Consider the following 22,775-nt stretch of genomic DNA (forward strand, 5'->3'; position numbering starts at 1 on the left):
ACATGGCAGTGGCTAAGCAATCATAATGAAAGAAAGAAAATCTCCTCATGTCTTCCTAAAATTTAAAGATTTGGCAGAATTATCTTAGGTTGCTTTAAAAAAAAAACCTGAGTCATACTTGTCTATCTGTAGGAATCGGAGTGTCTTTATCAATTGCTTCGTACTTGGCATGAATAGCCCCCTGCAAATAGCAAGAGAAGATACGTTAATTCACCATGTCCTTAATACAACTGGCAATATAGAAAAATCTATTTTTTTATAAATATCTATCTTTGAAAACCTACCCAACTATGCCTAGGCACATTCAAACCCAAGGCACACCTCGACTTGAGAGAAACTCTCTACATCTTTAACGATCGGTGATGTAGGTCTGTGATTAGAGACAATTCGCCCTTTTGCTGGGGCAGACCTTGAAGGTCTTGGGTGAGTCACTTGGCTACTGAGGATGCCTGGCCAACCTCTGAGCCTCTGCCACACAACACAGCCTTGTTCTCTACTAATCACTATCTCACAAATAACAACTTTCATGAAGAGATAAATTTTTTGGAGGGAGGTGGTTCTACAAGAAATTTCCCTGGTCAAGTTGGCAATGAAAGCAAAAATAAAAGAAGACTGTTCAGAGGAGTGGTAGTTCAGCACCAGGAAACACAAGTTCAGGATAAATTCAAGAGTGGATATCGTGTAATCATAGACTCACAAAGGACTAATAGGGTCAGTGACATTTTTGCTATTACAGAAGGAATAACCGAATTAACTACTTCAAATTTTGGTCCCGTTCTATAGGACCCAGTGTGAAAAAATTCTTATTATTCTGGCTTATCATTATGGTAGAGAAAGAGCCAGAAATTTGGGTTCAAGCTCTGACATTATTTACTATGTCAGCTTCTCTGGGACATCTATTTAATGGGAGCCGGAAAACGGATACCAAAGTCCTCTCGGACTTCAGGGTCACGTGGTTCTACAATCTAACGATTCTCATGTACGGTACGGAACAACAGGCGTTCCTGCAAACGAACCAACACACTCTCATAGACTCCCCTCCAGGGAATCAGGAATGAAGAAAGGAAATTCTTCCAATGGAGGGTTGAAAAGGATTAAAAATAGTTGAAGGAATTAAAAAAAAAAAGGATGATAAATATCTGCAAGAGAATTCAGAAAGACAGGACCACAAAGAAACTGACAGGATGTGAAAAACTCCGGCACGGGTTGGCCCATTATCATCACTGCTGTCACCAGAGTTACCTGTTAGCACTGAAGGCCACCCTAACAATTCTATGACACCTCCGCTTTCCTCACTGCCACAGACAGAGTGCTGTGTAAGAGACAGTAGCTATTGCTCTTGGCAGCATGGTCCACGTGGAACAAAATCATGATAGTGATTTTGACAGGACACAAACTGGACTGAAAGATTTCTTTCAAACTTAGAACTACTTATAAATAGGTAATTATATTCCATAATGAGCAAACTTTATAAGTAGAACTATCTGTAACTGATATGTATTCTTAAAATATTCTCTGATTTAAAAATTAATAATCAAGATATTTCCTGTAAGCACCATTAAATCAAATATTAAACAGCATAAATGTAACAAACCTTCAATTATGTTTTTTATTCTGTTCTTTTCCTGTATTCCTTTCACTTAAAATTACCAAATATTCTAATGCTCACACTTTACTATATAACTTTCTAATAACTTGAAAAATATACATTCGGAAAGCCCTATCCTCCTGCATCCTTTCTCAGCAGCATCAATCAACTGCTGACCCTCTCTTTTCTCTCCTACCTCAACTCCCAGAAGAGCAGCCCAGGTCAAACCTCTCACAAGGGGAGGAATGTCAACTCGTGCTTCTTTCCAGATTTGATTTTTTTTATACGGATAAGCCTACGATATGAAAAAAGAAATGAAAAATGTCTCAAATTACCAAGTACTATCTTTTAGTCTAGACAGTTCTGAATATACCAGTGATAAAGATGAAATGACCTACAATAAATTTCAAAGTATCTGCAGTTACTGTGTCTGGTATCATTAATACATATAAATAAGCAGTGGAATAGACTCCTAAACAGCCTGCAAAACTTTTATAATATAATCAAAAAGAGGAGCTGATTCTACATGTTTTTGAATCCCTTCTATTTTGTGCTCTGGAAGGATTCTGAATGAGTCAGATACAGGATGTTAGTACCAGCCTCATATGGGTTAAAAAAGATAATGTTTGTAAAGCACTTTGTAAAAACATGGTAATAGAGGGAAGTGTTCAATGACTATAAGCTATTATTATGGCCATTTCTATATCTTACATATAACTTTGTTCTTTTATAAATTTGTATTTTAGGAGCAATTTCTAGAAGAGATTATTAGGACAAAGGAAACAGATGTTGTTAAGGTTCTTGATACATATTCCAATTGCTTTACAAAATATTTCAATCAATTCACATTTATCCTCAAAGAATGAGAGTTCCAATTTCAATGTATCATTGCTCACTTTGCTAATCAGTGTAGCAAAAAAAAACAAAACCCTATTTTGTTTTTTCACTCCTAGTGAGAATGAACAATTTGAACAGATTTACTAACTGTACTTATATTACATACTGTATCCATTTCTCTGTTTCAATATTGGTTCTTTTTCCTATTGATCTTTAAGTCGTCTTTAAAAAACAAGGATATTAATCCTTCATCTAACATGATTTTCCATACATTCCCATACCTTATTCTTACTTTTTAATTTTACTTACTATGAACGTGTACCATTTTTAAAACTAAAGAAAGTTAATCAAGAAAGATAGTTCGTAGGGATTAGCCTTCTCTTGACCTCAAGATTCCCTAAGGATTACCAATGAAATTAAACACATGCATAAAAGAATTATGTATGGGCTACCATTTTACACTTTAGAATCCCTACCTTTAGCAGCCTGTCAAAGAGAATAATTCTGTTTAGCTGGTACTCTGTGTCCCTCTCTCTGATGATCAAAGGCAGAGTGGCAGCTGCAGACAGCTCATTATTGCTGTTTGAGTGAGGTAAATTAGACTGGCTGTAAGAGAAGAACAAAAGCAAAAAAAAAAAAAAAAAATTGACCAATAAGTACAAAATTTTAATAAACAAAACCATCATATTTTTATGTTCCATTTATGAAATGCTTTTTAAAGAAAATGTATAAACTTTTTAGAAATCTAATATTAATAGAAAAGAAAAATAAATGTAAAAATGGGACTATACTTACTCATCTTCAAGTAATGGGTAAAATGCTTCTCCACCAACATCTTTTAATCTCTATAAATTTAAAGACAAAATATGTATGTGTAAACATCTTTGGCAGCAGCACTGATCTGTATTTAAGAGGGAATGTAATGTAAACATTATAAATTTATAAAGGTACAAAGAAAAGTAAAGAATAGAATCTAAAAATTAGTTCTTACTATAAACATGCAAACATGCCATGCCTCTACTGATTAAGGTTTAGCTGTAAAGAACAGCTTTTCATTTTTTGGTGATTTTTGCCTCTAGGTATCACTCATAAATGTTAGACACCTATCATGGTATTTTCCCAAGCACAACTCAGAAATATCCTAACATCAGTATAAAACCTAATAGATAAAATACTTTTAAGTTATATGAAGAAAGATGATTAACAAGAGGTACCTTTTTACATATCTATTAATTAAAAGCCCAAGTCAGATTTATTTTTGCTTTGGCATAATACAAACTAAGTCAAAAGAAAAGTGCTAGGAGAAGGATTCAAAAGAATTTCTCACATCATACTTTGAACACGTATGATTCAAATAGCTGATAAATCAACTGACAGAATTCAACTAATTATTTTTTTCAAAAAGTCATTACAATAAATGTTGCTCTAAATAACACTGCCATGATTACAGGTATCTGTCAAAAACATAAGCAAGCAGGCAGTAGGTAAAAATAAAATAAAATGAAAATCTCAGCCACATCCTGGGCGGGGTGATTAAAGTCAATGCCATCCTGCCTGCTGCTCTGCTCTTCAACTTCCAGCTTGCAGGCAGAGAGCTTCTGCTCCTCTGGGGACTGACACGGAAGTCCAAGCTGTGTGTGGAGCCTGCACTGATCGTCTCTTGGGTAGAGTCACTGTGCACCCACGTGAGTTATTCCCAGAATTTTAAAAGCCAAAGAAAAATCTTTGACCCAACACTGAGAATTTGGCAAACACTGGATCTATGCCTGGCTCTTCTCTAAAAACTGATGTGCTGTGTACTTACCCAGGTTATTTCTTTTATAGATTAAAATTTTAAGCAAAGAAAACTTTCTTAAGTTTTACTGAATCATTAATGCACACATTTTTTAAAGTTTGGTTTTAGTATCCTCAATGTTATAGATATTAAATAATAAGTACCTTTTCTGCTCGTCTTTTCTAATTAAAAATTTAGCACATTAAAGATAAAAAAGGGGTGAAAGTACTTGTGTAGAAACATTTAAGGTAAAAACTATTATTTAGTTTCCATATTATTTTAAGACAAAATGTTACCAAATAAGCGGAGAAATGAGAAAACTTATCCAACGATGGTGTAAAGATAAACTGATAAAAATCATTTTTGTCAACGATCAGACAATAGGTATTAAGGTTGAAGTTGTACAGATGCTATCTGCTAGCAATTCTACTCTGGGGCTTGTATGGTACAGAAGCTCTCCTATATTTTATGAAATCAGGGAGAAATACAAGGCTTCGTGTGCATCTGTAAGGCTTAATTTTTTTGAAAAAAGATCTGAAGCAAATTTGGCAAAGTATCATTCTTACATTTCTTAGCTGACACAATGACAATGTCACAGTGGTATCATCTAAAAGTGAGCTTCTATCTCGACCTTGTCCAAAGCTTTCACCATCTTCAAAGAGAAAACTGAAAAGAGATTTTAAAAAATAATTATAGTAAGAACACAAAATCTAACTTGTTTCTAGAAAATAAAATTTATTCCAAATTACCAATCCCTTTATCAACAAAGAAGTAAATTTTTGACTGGATGTTTAATAAAAAACAAATGTAATTGCTGGTTGAGATTTCTTCAAAGTCTCATTTTTAGCTATCTCTTGAGTTGCTGGGAATACGGTATATAAGCATAAAGCCCTTCGGCACTAAAAGGGTATCATTTATAACTCTTGGTTCATACAGGCTCCACGCTAAAATTACTCTCCTGACACCGAGAAAGTTTATATATGTGAAAAATGATAAAGGGAAGAAGAAAGAAAAAGCACATTCTATGGTTACCTTACAGGGGAAAGAATATGAATAACAAATGGATGAAATTTGTTCAGAATTTCAGAGAATGACTGTTAAGAATCTACATATCCTTCAAACCATTTCTTCCTGCAATTTCCATCATGCTATCTCTGATTCTCTACTTAATTCAATGTATGAGTGGTATAACTGAAGTTAATATTTAAAAAAAATCAGTTTGAGAGAAAAAAAAGTTGAAAACTAATGATCTATCAAAAGAATCTGTAAGTTTAACAAGTGCAAAAATAATGATGAGCAGATGATTTCTACAGTTACCTACAAAGATCAAATTTAAGTCCTAAAATCTAAAATTAAAATCCTAAAGCATTGGTAGAAGCTCAAGAAAATCAGGCTCATATTTTTATGAATATATAGGAATAGTAATGTTACAGTAATGACAACTTTGGCCTAGGTAATTTCCAGCATGGTAATTTATAGCATGGTTATCTTCTCATGCAGTTTTGCAGATTTTTTTCAACACACGAAGCACAGTGACGATCTCTAGGACATGCAGTGAGGCCACGCAGTTCATTTTCATTTACAAATATATTTGGACAAAGAACATAGTTATTCATAACAGACATACTAACCTAGTTTTTTAAGTTGACTCCCTTAAATATTACTGTTCTGACTTGTGTATTTTTCATTAACATCGATTATTACTAGATATTCCATAATACTAACTTTACTTCAAACAGATCATAAAGCAAATTATTAAAAGATAATAATATTAAAAAGATTAAAAAATATTGATGAGAACTCTTGCAATCCCAGAAACTGTAGCCAATCAAACGAGGTGATAACTTCCAATTGCCTCCATAATCCCTGAGTTGGGCTAGCCACCAAAAATATTAAAAAAAAAAAAAAAAAAACCAACCAAAATTTTTTTCTAATGTTATTACCAGATATGTTTTTTCACTTCCAAGAGAAGTTTCCTTTCCTTACTTGGGGAGTGTGCAGATGGGTGGTTTAGACCGGATGATTTCCTTGTTGACAAGCTCTTTCTCCAAGTCACCTCCCGCCAAACACCAAAGGTAATAAACTTCTTCAATAGATCTTTCTGCCAGGTAATCACTGTCTATATCTATTAATGGCAAATTAAAATGAATAACAGTGGTTACATTTTCAGTTTTTATTAAAATTCAACAGGTAATAACAGCTGACATTCTGAAAAAGTAAAAAACTAAAGAACAAACTTATGGTTTCTGCTTCTGATTGTAAGGAGCTAGAAGTTACTACTCCATCCTAACAAGTAAAAAGCTGAACAGACCGAAAAATCAACAATTCTTGGATCTGTAAGAGAGGTGAGGATACAGGGCAGATCTCTGCCCCTAAGACTGAAGAGACAGACAGGAACGTACAGGGAGTCCCGGTTCACTGAAGCTGAGACTCATGAGCGGGAAAAGCCTCAGGAACCAGTGCTGGGCAAGAAAACTTGAACTATGATTGAAAAACTGCTGGGTGCCCAGAGAGAATCTAGTCCTGGGCAGCACCCTCACACTGTTCTTAGTTTTACCCTCCACGAGTTTGACCAGATTCTCACAGCAAATACTGGAGAGAAACACCCGAGTGCTTCCAGCAGTGGGAGGAGGGACGGGAGCCATTTTAAAACATGACCAGCAGGGTTTTGAACAAAGCCTGCTTTCAGAGGAAACTAGGTAGTTAGAGCCTAAGTTGCTGGGGTAAAGTCACAGCCTACCTGGGCTGGGGGAAGGGGAATGCCCAAGCCCAGCCAGCTCTAGGCTTCTACGTGGAGGTCGAGTGCGGGGAGAGGACCCATCTGCAGTCAGTCCTGTGACGAGGTCTCAGGGTGTCAGCGAACCTGCGCTTCTGCACCCAGATGCTCACAGGTGCTTCCCTGCCCCGAGTGTGGGACAGCACAGCTAGGACGGGCTGGAGTTAGACACCTCCCTTCTTCTACAGGGAGGCATGTCATGACTGGCAGACTCTAATTTTTGTGATGGTTTGAATGCTCCCGGCTGAAAATAATATTCTACTTAGAGTGGCTTGTACAATCAAGACATTTATTCATCTCTCTTAATTAAATCATAGGTACAGGATTGCTCGGGGACCCCAACTTGGCTCCCTCTGACCATTTCCTGCATTCAGAAGAGAAGATGGTGACCCACTGTGGTAGTGCCTATCTTGTCATGAAAGAAATTTTTTTCCTAGAAGAAATCCTCATGCCCAAACTTCCATTTGGACCCCACTAGCCTTTCTTGATGTCCCAGACAGGATTAAGTACTCCTTCTGCTGTGTTCACCTTGACCTTCCTTTGTAACAGTCATCAGGTAACTAAATCTTTGTCTGCCTTCCCATTTGGCAGGACTTGGAGGATGCAGTGTGTGGCACATAGCAGGAACTCAATAAATACTTAACTGAAGAATGTTTAGTGGGTATTTTCTGCCATGACTCACATCGTGATATCTGTCACTGGTGTCACTAAACCACACATTCTGAGAATCATAATCTTCACACAAGAACGAAAACCTAAATGCTGATATTTATTCTCTTCAGCATGCAGAATATAATGGTGTGGACCTCCTATCGATGATAGGATTTTTAGAGATCATTTGCAAATTATATGGACTATATCAGGAACTTAAAGGATTAAAATGTTAGGTCAGTTATATTTTAATCAATTCCTGAATCATCTCTTAATTCTCGATCAACCATCCATACAATCTCACTTATGCGATATATATGGTTGATAAATTCACAACTGAAACTAGGATAAGGGAACTTCTTTGCAAAACAAGGCTCACGTTGTCGCCTACGTTTCATTCACCGTTACCTTTGCACAGCTGGCTGATGTCCTCCGGCAGAGTTAAATCTGCACATCTCAGAGAAGATGAGAACAGCCCGGCGGGTTTGGAGAAGGGGGTGTATGAAGGTGACACTTCAGTGAACACTCTGTCCCTCAGCAATTCATCCGGGGTCGGCCTAGAGAGACACATTTAAAACACAGAGCCTGAATGAAAGTCATAAAAACTTTCCTAGAATACTGGCACACATTCAAGGGGACAGTTGAAAGTCTTAAATACCTCATTAGCACAGAAATAATGATCTCCTTTGCAGAGTCTAAATGTATACCTTTATATAACAATCCAATGACTGTGGGTAAACACTGAAAATTTTTTTTTTACATTTTTTTGTACTTTCTGTACCTCATGATCTATCGAAAAATCATTCCTTAAGATGTTTTGCATTTTTTATAACACTTTTTGCCTGACCAGCATGCACCTGCTTTACTGAATATCCCAATTAAATAATAAATACGTAAACTAATAATACCTTTTAGGTTTTCTTCTTACCCTTTTACTTTAACGTAAGATATTCACCCAAAACTACCATTCCTCTCTTCCTAACATGTCTTGATAAAGTTGTTTTTCTAAAGACAAATTAGAATACATTATTTCCAAACATTATATACTTAAGGGTTTGGGAATAATTGTATGACAGAGAGTGACAACAACAAAAGAAAGTAAATTAATAAAACCTCCTAGAAATGCTTTTCTATTATCAGTAATTATTAATTTGCCTCACCATTGCCCACTGCTATAATATGTACCACCAACAAACTTTTGTTCTCATTTCTCTGATATTATCATTGGGTCCAGGAATACCTACTTTCCACAGGGTTAGCTGATTTTCTGCTTGGAAGCTAGGAAATGAACCAGTACCATCTTTTGTTACTAGTCAGCTTTCTAGGTCAGCTTTCTAACCACAGTTCAACTTAAATTACTTTTTCTTTTTTTTTGAGAAAGCACCTCACTCTGTTGCCCGGGCTAGAGTGAGTGCCGTGGCGTCAGCCTCACTCACAGCAACCTCAAACTGCTGGGCTCAAGCGATCCTCCTGCCTCAGCCTCCCGAGTAGCTGGGACTACAGGCATGCGCCACCATGCCCGGCTAATTTTTTGTTTCTATTTTTAGTTGACTGGCTAATTTTTTTTCTATTTTTAGTAGAGACGGTGTCTCGCTCTTGCTCGGGCTGGTCTCGAACTCCTGACCTCAAGCGATCTTCCCGCCTCGGCCTCCCAGAGTGCTAGGATTATAGGCGTGAGCCACCTTGCCCGGTCCTAATTACTTTTTCTTTTAACAAAAGATTAAAGCGTTAAATCACTCACAGTTAAGATACTGATGTCAATCATGTACTACTACAGATATAAATGTATTTAATCTGTTAGTGTTATAACAAATAAGAAAAAAAATAAATGCTTATATACAAAGGATTTCAATGTAATCCCCAAACCATTAATAATATCAACCTCTTAGAAGGATGGAAGGTGAGGCACTTCTTCAAAAGATCTATCACGTTTTCAGGAAGTTCCTGGTAAATAAAGAGAAAATAATTGCCTAAAATGACCTATTTTAGAAATACATTTTATTCAAATGTTTGCTATTCTAGAAGGGTTGATTTTTTTTTAAAGTTTTTATTTGTATTTTATACAAATTTATATCAGTCACTCTATGAAAAAGCAAAAACCTAATGAGAAATAAGCATGGTTTTAAAATAGCTTGCTACTGGATCCCAAGCATGCGAAATAAGCACATTTTCAAGAACAGATTGCTATGGCTTCAATGTGTCCCCCCCCAAAATGCAGGTGTTGAAACTTAGGGGCCAATGTGACGGTGCTAAGAGGTGGACATTTGGTCACATGGGCCTTTCCCTTCCTGAGCGGGCAAGAGAATTCAGGGAGGAACCGGCGGTCGCCCAGCTCGCCCGGTGAAGACACAGGGTCCCCCCCTGAGGGGGACGCAGCCCTCACCAGACAACCAAACCTGCTGGCACCTCGATCTCGGGTTCCCTGGGCTCCAGGACTATGAGGAAATACATTTTTGCATCTTATAAATTACCCAGTCTTAGGTATTTTGTTAGGGCAGCACAAACAAACTAAGACACAGATTAATGACAAACCTTTATGGTGTCCAGACAACCGTGCTCTTCTGCCAGAACAGTTACAGTGTCGTCTACGCAGTCTATAAAACAGAAAAACTGTGGGATAAACGCTGCTTTTCTCCTCTAGCAGGTGAACTGGGAAATGAAATCTGATCCACATTTGTTAAAAAGTATAATGCAGTTTTGGAACTGGAAATACTAAAAACCTCGTGATTTTGTTAGATTTCCTTACATGGTTTAATAAAAATAAAGACCTCAAACACTGAATATTAATGGAATCACAGATACTGAAAGAGCTACTTAAATCAGATAAAGCAGTTGTTCAAAGAGGTAAAGATATTCTTTCCATATATAGATAGAGCCGTCTACTTATAGATATACCTACCAGTAGGTATCTACACACACACACACACACACACACACACACACACACACACACACACGAGTTGACCTTTGAACAACATGGGTTTGCACTATGTGGGTCCACTTATACGAGGATTTTTTTTAACCAAACATGGATGGAAAACACAGTATTCACAATGCAAAACCCGCGTATACAGCAGGCCTGCTTTTTGTATACATGTTGCACATGGCTGAGTGTGGGACTTGAGTATGCGGGGATTTTGGAGTATGTGGGGGTTGGAGGGGTGTCCTGGAACAATCCCCTGTGCATACCGAGGGCCAACTATATACATACAGTGCGTGTGTGTATAAACTTTTAAGAAGGCTATATTGTCTTTTCATGATTACAAGATTAATTCATTTTAATTATATACAGTTTGGAGAATGTACATACCTTTCTAGGGGAATTTAAAGTATAAGTTTCGTCTACAGACCACACTTAGGAATCTCCAAGACTCATTAATAGCTGTATTATCAATCTTCGTAATTAAATGTGGTGAATCTCATAAAATTTTATGCAGTTTTACTTATAATTCACTATTATCTAATATTTACTAATACTTTCATGTACATATTCTTATTTGTAAACCTTCTTAGCCTGGATACTAATCTTTTACAAAAAGTACTCTATCACCTTTTTCTCTCTTTTATTACCAAACATGCTTAAACTTACGCCACTTTAAAGTAGATTATACAAATTTTTATTAATTTGAATTACAAATGTTTGCATCTATACACATGAAAAAAATATGAGCCTGTTATAACAAACAATAAACCTTCCTTGTAAGTTGTTATACACACTTTTTTCTTAAATTTAGAAACTTAAAGTGTATTCACTATTTCAGAACACACAGTCAATGTGCACATTACTAACAGTTACTAAAGATTACATTTAGAGTTGGCAGATAATCAATTGCATGACACTTACCCAAAGTAAGCACAAACTTTAGTCTTTCAGAAATATCCAAGCTCTGAAATAATTTCCTTCCCTAAATAAAATGAAAAAATAAACTCTTATTAATATTTTCATCTTTTTTCCAACGAGGTCTTTCCCCCCCTCAATAGCTCAAACTGATTTTATCCAGCACCTCCGTTTATCTTCCAGAGGTTTTAATGGATTTTTAAAGTGAGCTTCACTAAAAAATATTACTGGTGAATTAACATTTTAAAAAGTGTTACATAATATTTAACATTTAAATATTTCATATACCTAAGGATCGTTACGTTTTAGTTTGATCTCAAGCGCTGTTCACTTTTGAGGCCCACACATACCCAGATGTCTAGAGGCATTCCAGGCCACCAGGAGTATTATTTTATGAAGAGACCAGGATGCCTCCTGGGAGGATTCATAGCACCTTTTCATTGACCCAACTAATTCTTATTTATATGTTGTAATTTAGGTAGCAGTTTAGAATGTTCTCCATGACACTCCTCCTTCTTCCCACAGTAACTTCACGCAGCCATCCTTTGTGCTCCGATAGCACCTGGTATATTTTTTAAAGATATACACATTATAATTGTTTCCTCGTTAGTCAGCCTCGGGAGGCTGACTAACAGTGATGAAGAGAGCGATTCTGGAGACGGGATATTGAGACGGTGGCCCCGTCCCTGACTGCCTCGGTTTCTGCAGGACGTTGGAAAGCAGAGCTCACCCCGCCTGCTCCGGGCTGCTACGTGAAGGAGAAAAACACCTATGCTCTTTAAGTTACTGGATTTTTAATTTTTTTTTGTTTTTAAAAGCAGCTTAGTCTTTACCCTCCAAACAAAGACAGAGGATATCTGGGGAAGGTCTCATCAAAAGCCAACATACAAATTGAGTCTTACAAGGAACGTAATAGGAGAGAAGAAGGTATTTAAGGAGAAATGAACACCAGAGGGGAAAGAGACCATGAACATATAAAAAAGTATAAGCAGTAAAAGTGTAAATGTAAACATTTCTAGAGATACCAAAATAATATACATTTAGTAAAATTTAAATTTACCAAAAAATATGCAAATTAATTATCAAACAGGAGTTTCTAAAAAGTCAAATTGAGAATTAAGCCTTTTCTTCTCACATCTAATCAATTTGCACAGCAAAACCTGTTATTACTAAATAACTTTCCTCTCAAAAGCATTATTCCAATGAACACACAATTTCTATTAGTTTAATATTTCTTTATACATACCACACAAAGCTCAAATAAAATAATTCCAAGAGACCATACATCCGACTTTGGGCCAGAAGGCAATGGTTTTTCACTTGGCACATGATCCGTGGCTTTGGAAATTCCTTGTGCAATTACCTCAGGTGCCAAGTATGATGGGTACCTACAAAAGACATATTAAAATAATGAATAATTACAACAGTACATTTTTACTATCAGTGTGGGAAGATCTATGTAAAAGTCCCATGCAAATAAATTAACAACGGTTGCTAGGAAGAACTGTAAACTAATCATCGCAACAGAGAGGCCTCCAGGAATCAAGAGTAAACACACATGAGTCTCTAATAGTTTTAAAACCGTCATGTCTGTCTGCAGCGTTGGTTCCTTTCTCTGCTTTCCTGTTTCTGACATGTTGTCTTTCTTGCAGTCCTCTAGGTTTCCGGGTATGTTTCCTTGCTCCTTACTGCCTATCTTCTCTTAATACTAAATTATCATTTAAAGTACATTTTATCTTTAAAAACAGTATTTATTATTTTGAGTAGTAGGAATGTCAAAGTTATAAAAATACATAGACTGAAAAGACTCTCTCCTATCTCTGTGCCTGTCACCCACACATATTTACATATATATAAACCTGTCCACCCTTTACCTCGGCCCCACACGGTAGAATACTATTGTATACATTGCTATTTACCTTTTTTCCCCACTTAAAGTATATTTTAGAGATCATTCTTTAAAAGACTAAATATAGAGTTTATGCATTCTTTTTTGAACTGCCAGTAAGTTCATTGTATTGATACACTTAATTTATTTAGCCAGACTCTGATCAAGGACATTTTGGAAGTTCTATTCTTCTGCTACAAATAATAATGAAATGAATACATTATAAAGATTCCATTTCCCACAAATAAATGTATAGATGACAGATAAATTCTCAGACATGGCGCTGTAAGGTCGTATGATCTGTGCATTTGAAAATTGGACGTATCGCAGCAACTGGCCTGCTGGAGAGGCTGGATCAATTTATATTCTCACGAGCAACATGTGAAGGCACTTGTTTCCTCACACCCTCACCAGCGTAAGTGTTTTGAAAACTTGTTTTAGCAAATATTGAATAAATACAAAAGACAGCCTATTAAATAGCAGTAAGGTATAAACAATGAAGCTTCAGTGAACACTCACGTACCAAGAAGCAGTGTAAGCAAAAGACATCAGATTATGACTCAAAATCCCTTTCTGCTTCTCACTGACTCGATTTCCATTCCTATCCCTCAAAAGGAAAAGACATCTGGAATTTCTGTGTTTAGCACGGCCTGCCATTTCGTTACAGTTCTACCATATGCCTGTATCTCTAAAAAAATATATTGTTTAGTCAAGCATATTCCTGAACTTTATAATATAGGAATAAGGCTCACTCTGTTTTGCTTTTTCAATCAACATTATTTATTTGAAAAAGTCATCTATATTGTTGCATGGAGCTGTACGCCATTAATTTTTACTTCTATTTTATGAATATGTCATGATTAATCCATTCAGATGTCAGTGGCATTTGTTTCCTGTTTTTTTTTTTATTATGATAAGTAACGCTGAACAGAATACTATGTCTGTGAAAGTTTCCCGAGGGTAACAACCTGGGATTGAATGTGTAGGCCACAGGATACGTGCACGTTCAACTTTATGACATTATGCCAAGTGTTTTCCAAAGGGAGTTATACCAACCTATGTGCCCATCAGCGGTGGATGACAGTTCCCAGTGCTTACTGCTTCGCCAACACTTGATATTTGACAGACCTTTTAATCTGATAATCTGGTGGGTGTCATCATGGTTTTACTCTGCATTTCCTTGAAAATTAATGCAATGGCAGTAGATATTCATACGTGTTAGTCATTCGGGTTTACCACTGTGCGACGTGCCTGCTTTTGCTCATTTCTCTAGTTGTGCTGGGGTTCCCAAGACCAACCCCATGTTTAGAGATTCACTAGAAGGACTCACGGGACTCAGCGTAGGCGTCTGCACAGCAAAGATCCATCACAGAGACGCAGCAAGGACACACCGCTGGATCACGAGGGAAACACACACAGGGAGCACTGGGGAACCTGTATACAGGTGTCCTGCTCTCTCCCCCCCAGCAGGATCACACAGAACACACGCTGCCCCCAGCAACAAACATGCAGCAACATACGTGTGATGTTTCTGGCCAGGGAAGCCCCTTAAAACCTCACTGCCCAAGGTTTCTACTGGGGTCTGGTCACCCAGGCGCTCTGCCTGGCGTGCACAGAAATTCCAGACCTCACGAAGAAAAGCAAATGTTCAGCATAAACCACACCGTTTATGCAGCCAGGCACCGCGGAGCAGCCTCTACAGTTAGGGACCGTGGGAACATCCCTGAAACCCAAGTTCCCCGCTGCTGGCCAAGCGCAGGCCTTGCAAACAGGACTTGGTCTCTCAGGACAGCAGCCTCAGGCCTTCTACGTCAACCTTTTACTGCACAGTTTTTCTCTTTCTTATCGTTTTTAAAGAGTTTATAATTCCAGGCACTAATTCCTTGTTTCAGTAATTGTGACTTGAAATACTTTCTACCACTTTGTGGTTCTGTCTTTTCATTGTCTCTATGGTATCTGCTCATGAATGAGAAGTTCATAATCTTCCAAATGAATTTTTCCCTTATACTTAGTGATTTTGTCAAAATGATGTTATTTTCTTGAAGTTCAATAGTTTAGCCTTGTAAGTTTTTTGATCCATCTAGAACTGCTGTTTCATATGATGTGAGATAAAGGTACAACTTTCTCTTTTTTCCGACATGGATGATTAACTGAGCCCTGTTCCCCTTATTGAAACACCTTTTCCCTCCAGCTACTTTGCAGGGCTGGCTCTACCACGAATCAAAGCCCCACATACATGTAGGTTTGTTTCTCGGCTCCCTCTTTCGTTCCACTGGTCAATTTGCCTAACGCTATACCGTTACACTATTTTAAATATTATTCTATTAAATACATTTTATGTAAATAAACACTGATAACTGCTAGGACAAGCCCTCAAAACACACACATACCTTTTAATTTCTCTTCAGGAGTGTTGAGGCTCTTTTAAGATGTTTGTTCTTCCTTGTACACATTTTAGAAATATCTTGACAGGTTCTCTCTCTTTCACACACACAGTTGGAATTTTTAGTGAAAACAGATCAGGTTGGGGAGAACCAGCATCTTTCTGATACTGACCCTAACAATCTATAAACATGGTATCTCCACATTTATTTAGGTCTTCTGTGTCTCTCAAAAAAGATCTATATTAATATTTTTCTGTACAAGGGAAATGAACATACATGATTAGACTCTATAAGGTACTCATTCTGCCTGTTCTATATCTTATGTGATACACTATACATGATATATGATGCTATATGTTTTTATGTTTCATATACTATATAATAATTCACAGACAAAAATTTAACTTCCCATCGAAATAAAACTCTTTGAGGGTACTAGTGTATCTTATTCATTTTTATAAACCCTCTGCAACTACCAACAAAATTTAAATATAGGAGCTAGTTTTGCTGAAAAAAAAAAAAGAACATTTCCTATCAAAATGCCAGCTAGGACTACCTTATAAACAAGAATTTACAAGTACACTGTAAATAAGAATTAGACATACTGACAATTGCTAAATTTGAATCTTACTGCCTTAAGATAAAAGAAATAAAAACAATTTTAGAAGATAAACGAAAAATGAGGGGAATTCTGCCTTACTTCTTATATATGTGCATGCCCTTTCTTCATTTATTGTCAGATTCAGTCATTACAGTCTGAATTTTTAAACTCAATTAGATTAAATTATACCATCCTGCAATAATGACTGTAATTGAAATGTATTTAAGTGTGTGCAAGATCTGTGTAAAGCAGGCACTCAGCTATCACTTCTATTTCTCTTCCCATCTTTTTCTACAGCCACCTCCTTGCACTATCACTGCCAGGACTTCTTATTCACATGTAAAACACAAGTCAATTTAATTAAGAAATATAACAGATTCTAATGAGTAAATTTGGTTTTTAACTGTCTTTTCATATAAATAGAATGATGGCAGTGAGATCGATATTTTCTTTTAATTTGCTCATGTATCTGTCTCAGACAAAAATTCACCTTGTTATTTTGCCCTCAGATGATCATACTGCTCTTCTCAACGTGTGTGTGAAATCTCTAGAGACATCTGAAGTCCAGTGAGAGCAGCTCTGGACTCGATGTTATAATACTTGTGTTCTAATTTCAGTCCCACCAAACATTCTACATGTGATTTGGGTTTCTTCATCTGCAAAATAGCAATAATAATGCCTAACTCACAAAACTGTTGTAAATATTAGTGAATACATCACGATGTTTTATAAAAATGAAAAATGTACACAAGTGCAATGCTGTGCTTTTATCACCACCACAGTTTACCTAGAAGGCAAACTGTTTATTTTTATTCCCAATTTCTAGCATATCTAACCTCAAAATCATAATGAAAAGTCAAGCAAACCTATAGGTATATTGTGGTATCAAAAACTTCTGAAAGAAGCACAGAGGTAACTTTTACTATAAAAATTTTACTTTCCCTTTAATCAAAGACAGAAATTAATAAAAAGAATCGTTCTTTAATGTAGAGGTCATCTTTCAATAACCTTCGCTTCCTTGGCGTGGCATTTTAACACTCAAACACAATTACCAGGACTTGCTGTGAGTGTGGCTGATGAGGTAAATGTAAGTGGCTTTCATCGTCTGTTTGATGTTTTAACAAGGTATTAAGCTACTGGCCAACTGAAATGAATGCCCAGTTTCGAACTCTTTACAATATTTGGAAACAGATGGTAACATTTTACTTTGTTGTTCCTTAATATTTGTCTTTTGTATCAACCATAGGCTTCTTCTGGTGTAAATATTTTCTTTCATGCCTTAGCTGTTTGATCACTTTATTTTTCCTGGCTAATGTTTCACATTTTGCTCTTTGATATGTTCTGGTAAGCCCCTCTGGGGCTAAGACTTCAAAGCCAGCCAGACCAACTGGTAACACTAGACCAATTCTACCCAAGCTTTTAAAATTCAAGTGTAGTTCTTCACAACACTTGATATGCTTTAAGAAAAATCATCTCATTTCTTCTACTATAATATTTAAAGCACCTTTAAATAAAAGTCAAAAATTTTAATTTTGGTTTGTATTATTTTTTGGAGTTCTCTCTTACACAAATTGATTTACAAAGAAGGAAGAAGCAACAGAAATCACATTTACTACAGTTACTTAAAAGTCACTTGCATAGGCAATTATTATATGTGACAAAGAAGCTAGAGCCTGACTAAAAACTTATTATATTCAAAAGAGGTTTTATGAACAAATAAATTATAAACTATCTTTGCAAAATATCATTTCCATGCTTATGAAAAAGATGGCTGCTTATAAGCTTATAATATGGAAAACTATAAGACTATGGATTTATGTACCGGAATAAGCAGTCCATCAAGACAGAAAATTCTCCCACTAAATAATGAGCTTCTTGAGGACAGGAAACTATCCTAATTTTGTATATCCAACAAGAAGAAGAGAAAGTGCTCACTAAATGTTTCCTTGCTGAATAAAGTCTACTACTATTAGCTATCTTAACTAATAAAAATTTTAGGTAAGAAACCTATAATCTAAGTTATAAAGATAAAAGGGCCATTTGTATATGAGGCTTTTTTTCAAACATCTAATTACATATTTAAGATTCAAATTATGATTTAATATTTCAGATACAATATTAAGATTCAAAAACACACTCCATGACCCCGTATCACAATTGTCAGTAATGGTGTGACAGAATTGATTTTAGGAAGCCCAAAGAGCAAAACACAAATGGATATTATCAAAAACCAACACAGTACAATTTGAAAAATATGATTAAGGTCTCTAGGTTAGATAATAATACTGTATCAAGTGTAGTTGCCTTGTTTCAAAAATTGTTCTGAGGTTATCTAAGAAAATTCTAAGAAAATTATATTAGGGGATACAAACTGAAGTATTTAGGGGTAAAGGGCCAGTATTGTGCACTAATTACTCTTCAATGATTCCAAAAATAATTATTACACAAATCCACACATACACATCAGAGAAAAAAGAGAGAAAGCAAATGTAGAGAAATACTAACATCTGGAGAATCTGATGACGAACATACAGAAATTCTTTGTAAGACATCTGCACCCGAATGTTTATACTGGCACAATTCACAATTGCAAAGACATGGAAACAACCCAAGTGCCCATCAATCCATGAGTGGATTAATAAAATGTGGTATATGTATACCATGGAGTACTACTCAGCTATAAGAAACAATGGTGATCTAGCACCTCTTGTATTTTCCTGGATAGAGATGGAACCCATTCTACTAAGTGAAGTATCCCAAGAATGGAAAAATAAGCACCACATGTACTCACCATCAAATTGGTTTCACTGATCATCACCTAAGAGCACATTTAGGAATAACATTGATTGGGTGTTGGGCAGATGTGGGTGGGGGAGGGGATGGGTGTATATATACATGATGAGTGCGATGCACAGTCTAGGGGATGGACACGCTTGAAGCTCTGACGGGGGGTGGGGGGGCAATATACGTAACCTAAACTTTTGTACCCCCACAATATGTTGAAATAATAATAAAAACAAATAAAATAAAATAGTACAAAGAATTTCTTTTTTTTATTTTTGTAACTAAGATAGTATCTAAAACAATGTCAATTTAGATAATCAAAAAAAAAGAATTATATTATGAAAATGTTTAAAAACAATCACACAATACCTATAATGCAAAAATCTGTATCAAAATATCTCCTTGAGTATGGAAAGAAATAAACTTCCATTTCTTTCTTGGAGAGCAACATACATCTGGAATTCCATATCAGAAGTGATTAAATAAACCTCTTTGAACTTAAACATAGATTTCCAAGTATGGAATTTATCCCATTACCTCTAATATCCACAATGACTCAACTTGAATCTTAATATACAATCAGATCTTACAGAAAAGAGAAACATAAAACATTAAATTGAAAATAATGTTTAGGAGTAATACTTTTCAGTCTTATGATGCACACACATTATCATTAATTGAGAATCTGGTCAGCCTTCTTGCCTTAAACTTATTTAATTCTGCATAAAATACAACTAATCAGGAAGTAACATAAGGTAAAGAAGGTAAATAATCTGTTAGCTTCTTTGTCAATTCAATGAATGATCAACACCAGGGATCTCTAGGATGCTAGAGAAAAACTGTCCACTCTAAAAAAGTATATGGAAAATTAAAATGTATTAATAAAAAACCTGTTTTCATGTCAAAAAGCATGATCAAAATTATTACTAACAAAATATGCATATTATCAAAGATTATAAAGTTTAATACACAACTCAAAACAGAAGAAAACATATCCTTACCCTATAGGGAAATCAACATCATCACCATGAGCTGTCATGTGATAAAGTCCAAATTTAGCCAATTTAATATGTCCCTATAATAATAAAGAAGAAAAATTACCATGAAATATTTTAGTATAACTGGGATGAAAAATCATTATACATTTTATAAGGAAGACAACCATTACATAACACTATTTTATTGAAATATTTTTTGATATTAATAAGTACTACTAAAATTTTATAAAATACCATTAAATTTACTCATAATTATCTACCAATATTGTCTGCTTTATACTTATCATATATGTATACACAAATGTGTGCATATACATATACATTTCAGAATGACAAATCACATTTTTCTTAAAAATTTTTGCTGTTTCTATTACGTACTAGGCTTTTTGATCAAGCAAAAAAGGAAAACATTCAACGTTCTCATTTGTCTTGAATCCGTGGTTAGAATGCTTTGTGGTAATTTCACAGAACAATTTTCTTTTCAGGGAGTTCCAAGTCCATTTATAATATTATAATTTAACTGTGACAAGAGAGCTCTTAAAAAGAGGGGTCCAAAATCATCAAGACTTCAGTGAATCCTCTAGACTTCCAATAATTTTTTACATCGTTTGAAAACAACCATTATCCTAGTATGAAGTTCTCGTCTTTTAATAGATTTAGAGAACACAAGTATTTTTTGAGACATGTATCAATTGTATGATGCTGAAGTCAGGGTTTTCAATGTACCCATCCCCAGAGTAGTGTACACTGTACCCGACAGGTAAGTTTTAATCCCTCACCCCCGCCCACCCTCTGCCCTTCTTAGTTTCCAATGTCCTTTACACCACTTTATTACCATATACATCCCTCATTTAGCACCCACTTAGAAGTGGGAACATGTGGTATCTGGTTTTCTATTCCTGAGATACTTCGCTTAGGATAACAGTCTCCAGTTCCACCCAAATTGCTGCAAAAGACATTATTTCATTCCTTTTTATAACTGAGTAGTGCTCCATGCTGTGTGTGTGGGGGGGTATGTGTGTGTGACAGACACACACATGGATGTAGTGAAAAGGGAACACTTGTGCACAGTTGGTGGGAATGTAAACTAGTACAACTTCCATGGAAAACAGTATAGATTCCTCAAAGAACTAACAGTAGACCTACCATTTAGCAATCCTACTTCCGGGTATCCACCCAAATGAAAAGAGGGATACCTATGATTCTTGTATTCGTTCACTTTACATAACGCCGTATTTCTTGGAGAGACTGTTCATTAGTCTTGATTCTTTTTCTACATTTTTTGACTGACTGAGTTAATTAGAAAGTCTTGTCTTCAAGCTCTAAAATTCTTTCTTCTGTTTGGTCTAGTCTTTTGTTAAACTTCCACTATATTTTGGAATTCCCTAAATTACTCTTTCATTTCTAGAAGTTCTGTTATATCTTTTCTTATATTACCTATAACTTTAAAAAATAGTTTAGATTGGTTATGGCAATGATTCTTTACTGTCGTAAGTCTGAAATAATGAGCACCATTTTCTCTTTTGTCATTTTTTAACATCATAGGGTAACTGTACTGAACTTTGGGAAAAGAATCAGACAACAAGGATAATCCTACTAATATAGAAAATAATGTTCAAGAAGAAATCTCCCCAGAGCTGTTTTTATATGCTTATGCAAAATAATGAAATTATGATTATTTCTGAAAATATACCACCTTGCTATCCATAATTCTCTTAGAAGGGTTTACTAGTTTCTTATCAATCCCCATAAGATTTCCAAACAGAGAAGAGGCACTTTAATAGAAAAGGGAGCTAGGTATGAACAGATGGTAAATAAGAAGATAAATGGACAAGGAAAGAAGAAAGAAGAAAAATAAAGAGGAGAAAACACAGTGCAGTTGCACTTAGGAGAATACCATTCTATTTAAATAGAGCAGCTGTCTTGAAATGTAAGAAAATTCAGAGCAGGGGTAGGCTGGAAAGCCACAGTGCATATCCTTTAGATTCTTAGGAAAAAAGAGTGAAGGAAAAAAACACAACATGAAGCTAGAAAATGAGTCTTGGGGAAAAAATAATTCATGTGAAAGATACATTCCGATAATGTAAAGATTGTTGGATTATCAACATAATTATATCGCTTTCATATAGTCTTTTCATTAAGAATATTCTTAAAACATATTCTTATTTTATGTTTCTTCTGATTGAGTAGGACATTATTACATTATTTGACAATTACCTTTCGGTCCAACAAGATATTATGAAGAGACAGTGCCCGGTGTACTATACCATGTTTGTTCATATACTGCAAGCCTTGAAGTACCTCAAATGCTATGCACAAAACTTTTGAACAGCTATAAAGAAAACAAAGAGTCAAAGATCAATCACAAAGCAGATATAGAACCTGTTTTAAAGAGTAAAACATTCAAAGACATTTTTACTGTTCTTCATTCACAGAAAATAGAATCTGTACGTTTTCTAAAATATCCACTTACACATATTTTAGATTTTCTGATTACAACAGAATTGATCTGACAAAGATCCTACAGTTTTCTAAAGGCTACTCTAATAGCTGTATTTGTTCTTTCCAAGAAAGGACTTTAATTTTGGTGGTGTGTCTTATTTATCAATATAGTAAAGTGGCAGATTTGGCTTTGCCAAATTATCAGGGAAGTTTC

The 22,775-nt window shown here is 35.6% G+C and overlaps 1 protein-coding gene across 7 annotated transcripts in view; it reads right to left on the reverse strand.

Annotated features, from left to right (window-relative positions):
- TBCK (TBC1 domain containing kinase) overlaps positions 1-22,775 on the reverse strand; it is a 65,427-nt gene that overhangs the window by 31,368 nt on the left and 11,284 nt on the right. For 6 of the 7 annotated variants that reach the window (XM_045537415.1, XM_045537417.1, XM_045537414.1 and 3 more), the window contains 13 exons: positions 22,337-22,451; positions 20,123-20,196; positions 12,711-12,852; positions 11,471-11,531; positions 10,159-10,220; positions 9,509-9,570; positions 8,035-8,183; positions 6,186-6,324; positions 4,766-4,865; positions 3,221-3,270; positions 2,902-3,031; positions 1,785-1,883; positions 119-181 (listed from right to left, as the gene is read on the reverse strand). In XM_045537415.1, the coding sequence (XP_045393371.1) occupies positions 119-181; positions 1,785-1,883; positions 2,902-3,031; positions 3,221-3,270; positions 4,766-4,865; positions 6,186-6,324; positions 8,035-8,183; positions 9,509-9,570; positions 10,159-10,220; positions 11,471-11,531; positions 12,711-12,852; positions 20,123-20,196; positions 22,337-22,451 (1,246 nt within the window). The remainder of the gene's footprint in view (positions 1-118; positions 182-1,784; positions 1,884-2,901; positions 3,032-3,220; positions 3,271-4,765; positions 4,866-6,185; positions 6,325-8,034; positions 8,184-9,508; positions 9,571-10,158; positions 10,221-11,470; positions 11,532-12,710; positions 12,853-20,122; positions 20,197-22,336; positions 22,452-22,775) is intronic. The other variant, XM_045537420.1, reaches the window with a different exon arrangement.

This window comes from Lemur catta, chromosome 26 (assembly GCF_020740605.2).
Source record: "Lemur catta isolate mLemCat1 chromosome 26, mLemCat1.pri, whole genome shotgun sequence".
Classification (NCBI taxonomy): domain Eukaryota; kingdom Metazoa; phylum Chordata; class Mammalia; order Primates; family Lemuridae; genus Lemur; species Lemur catta.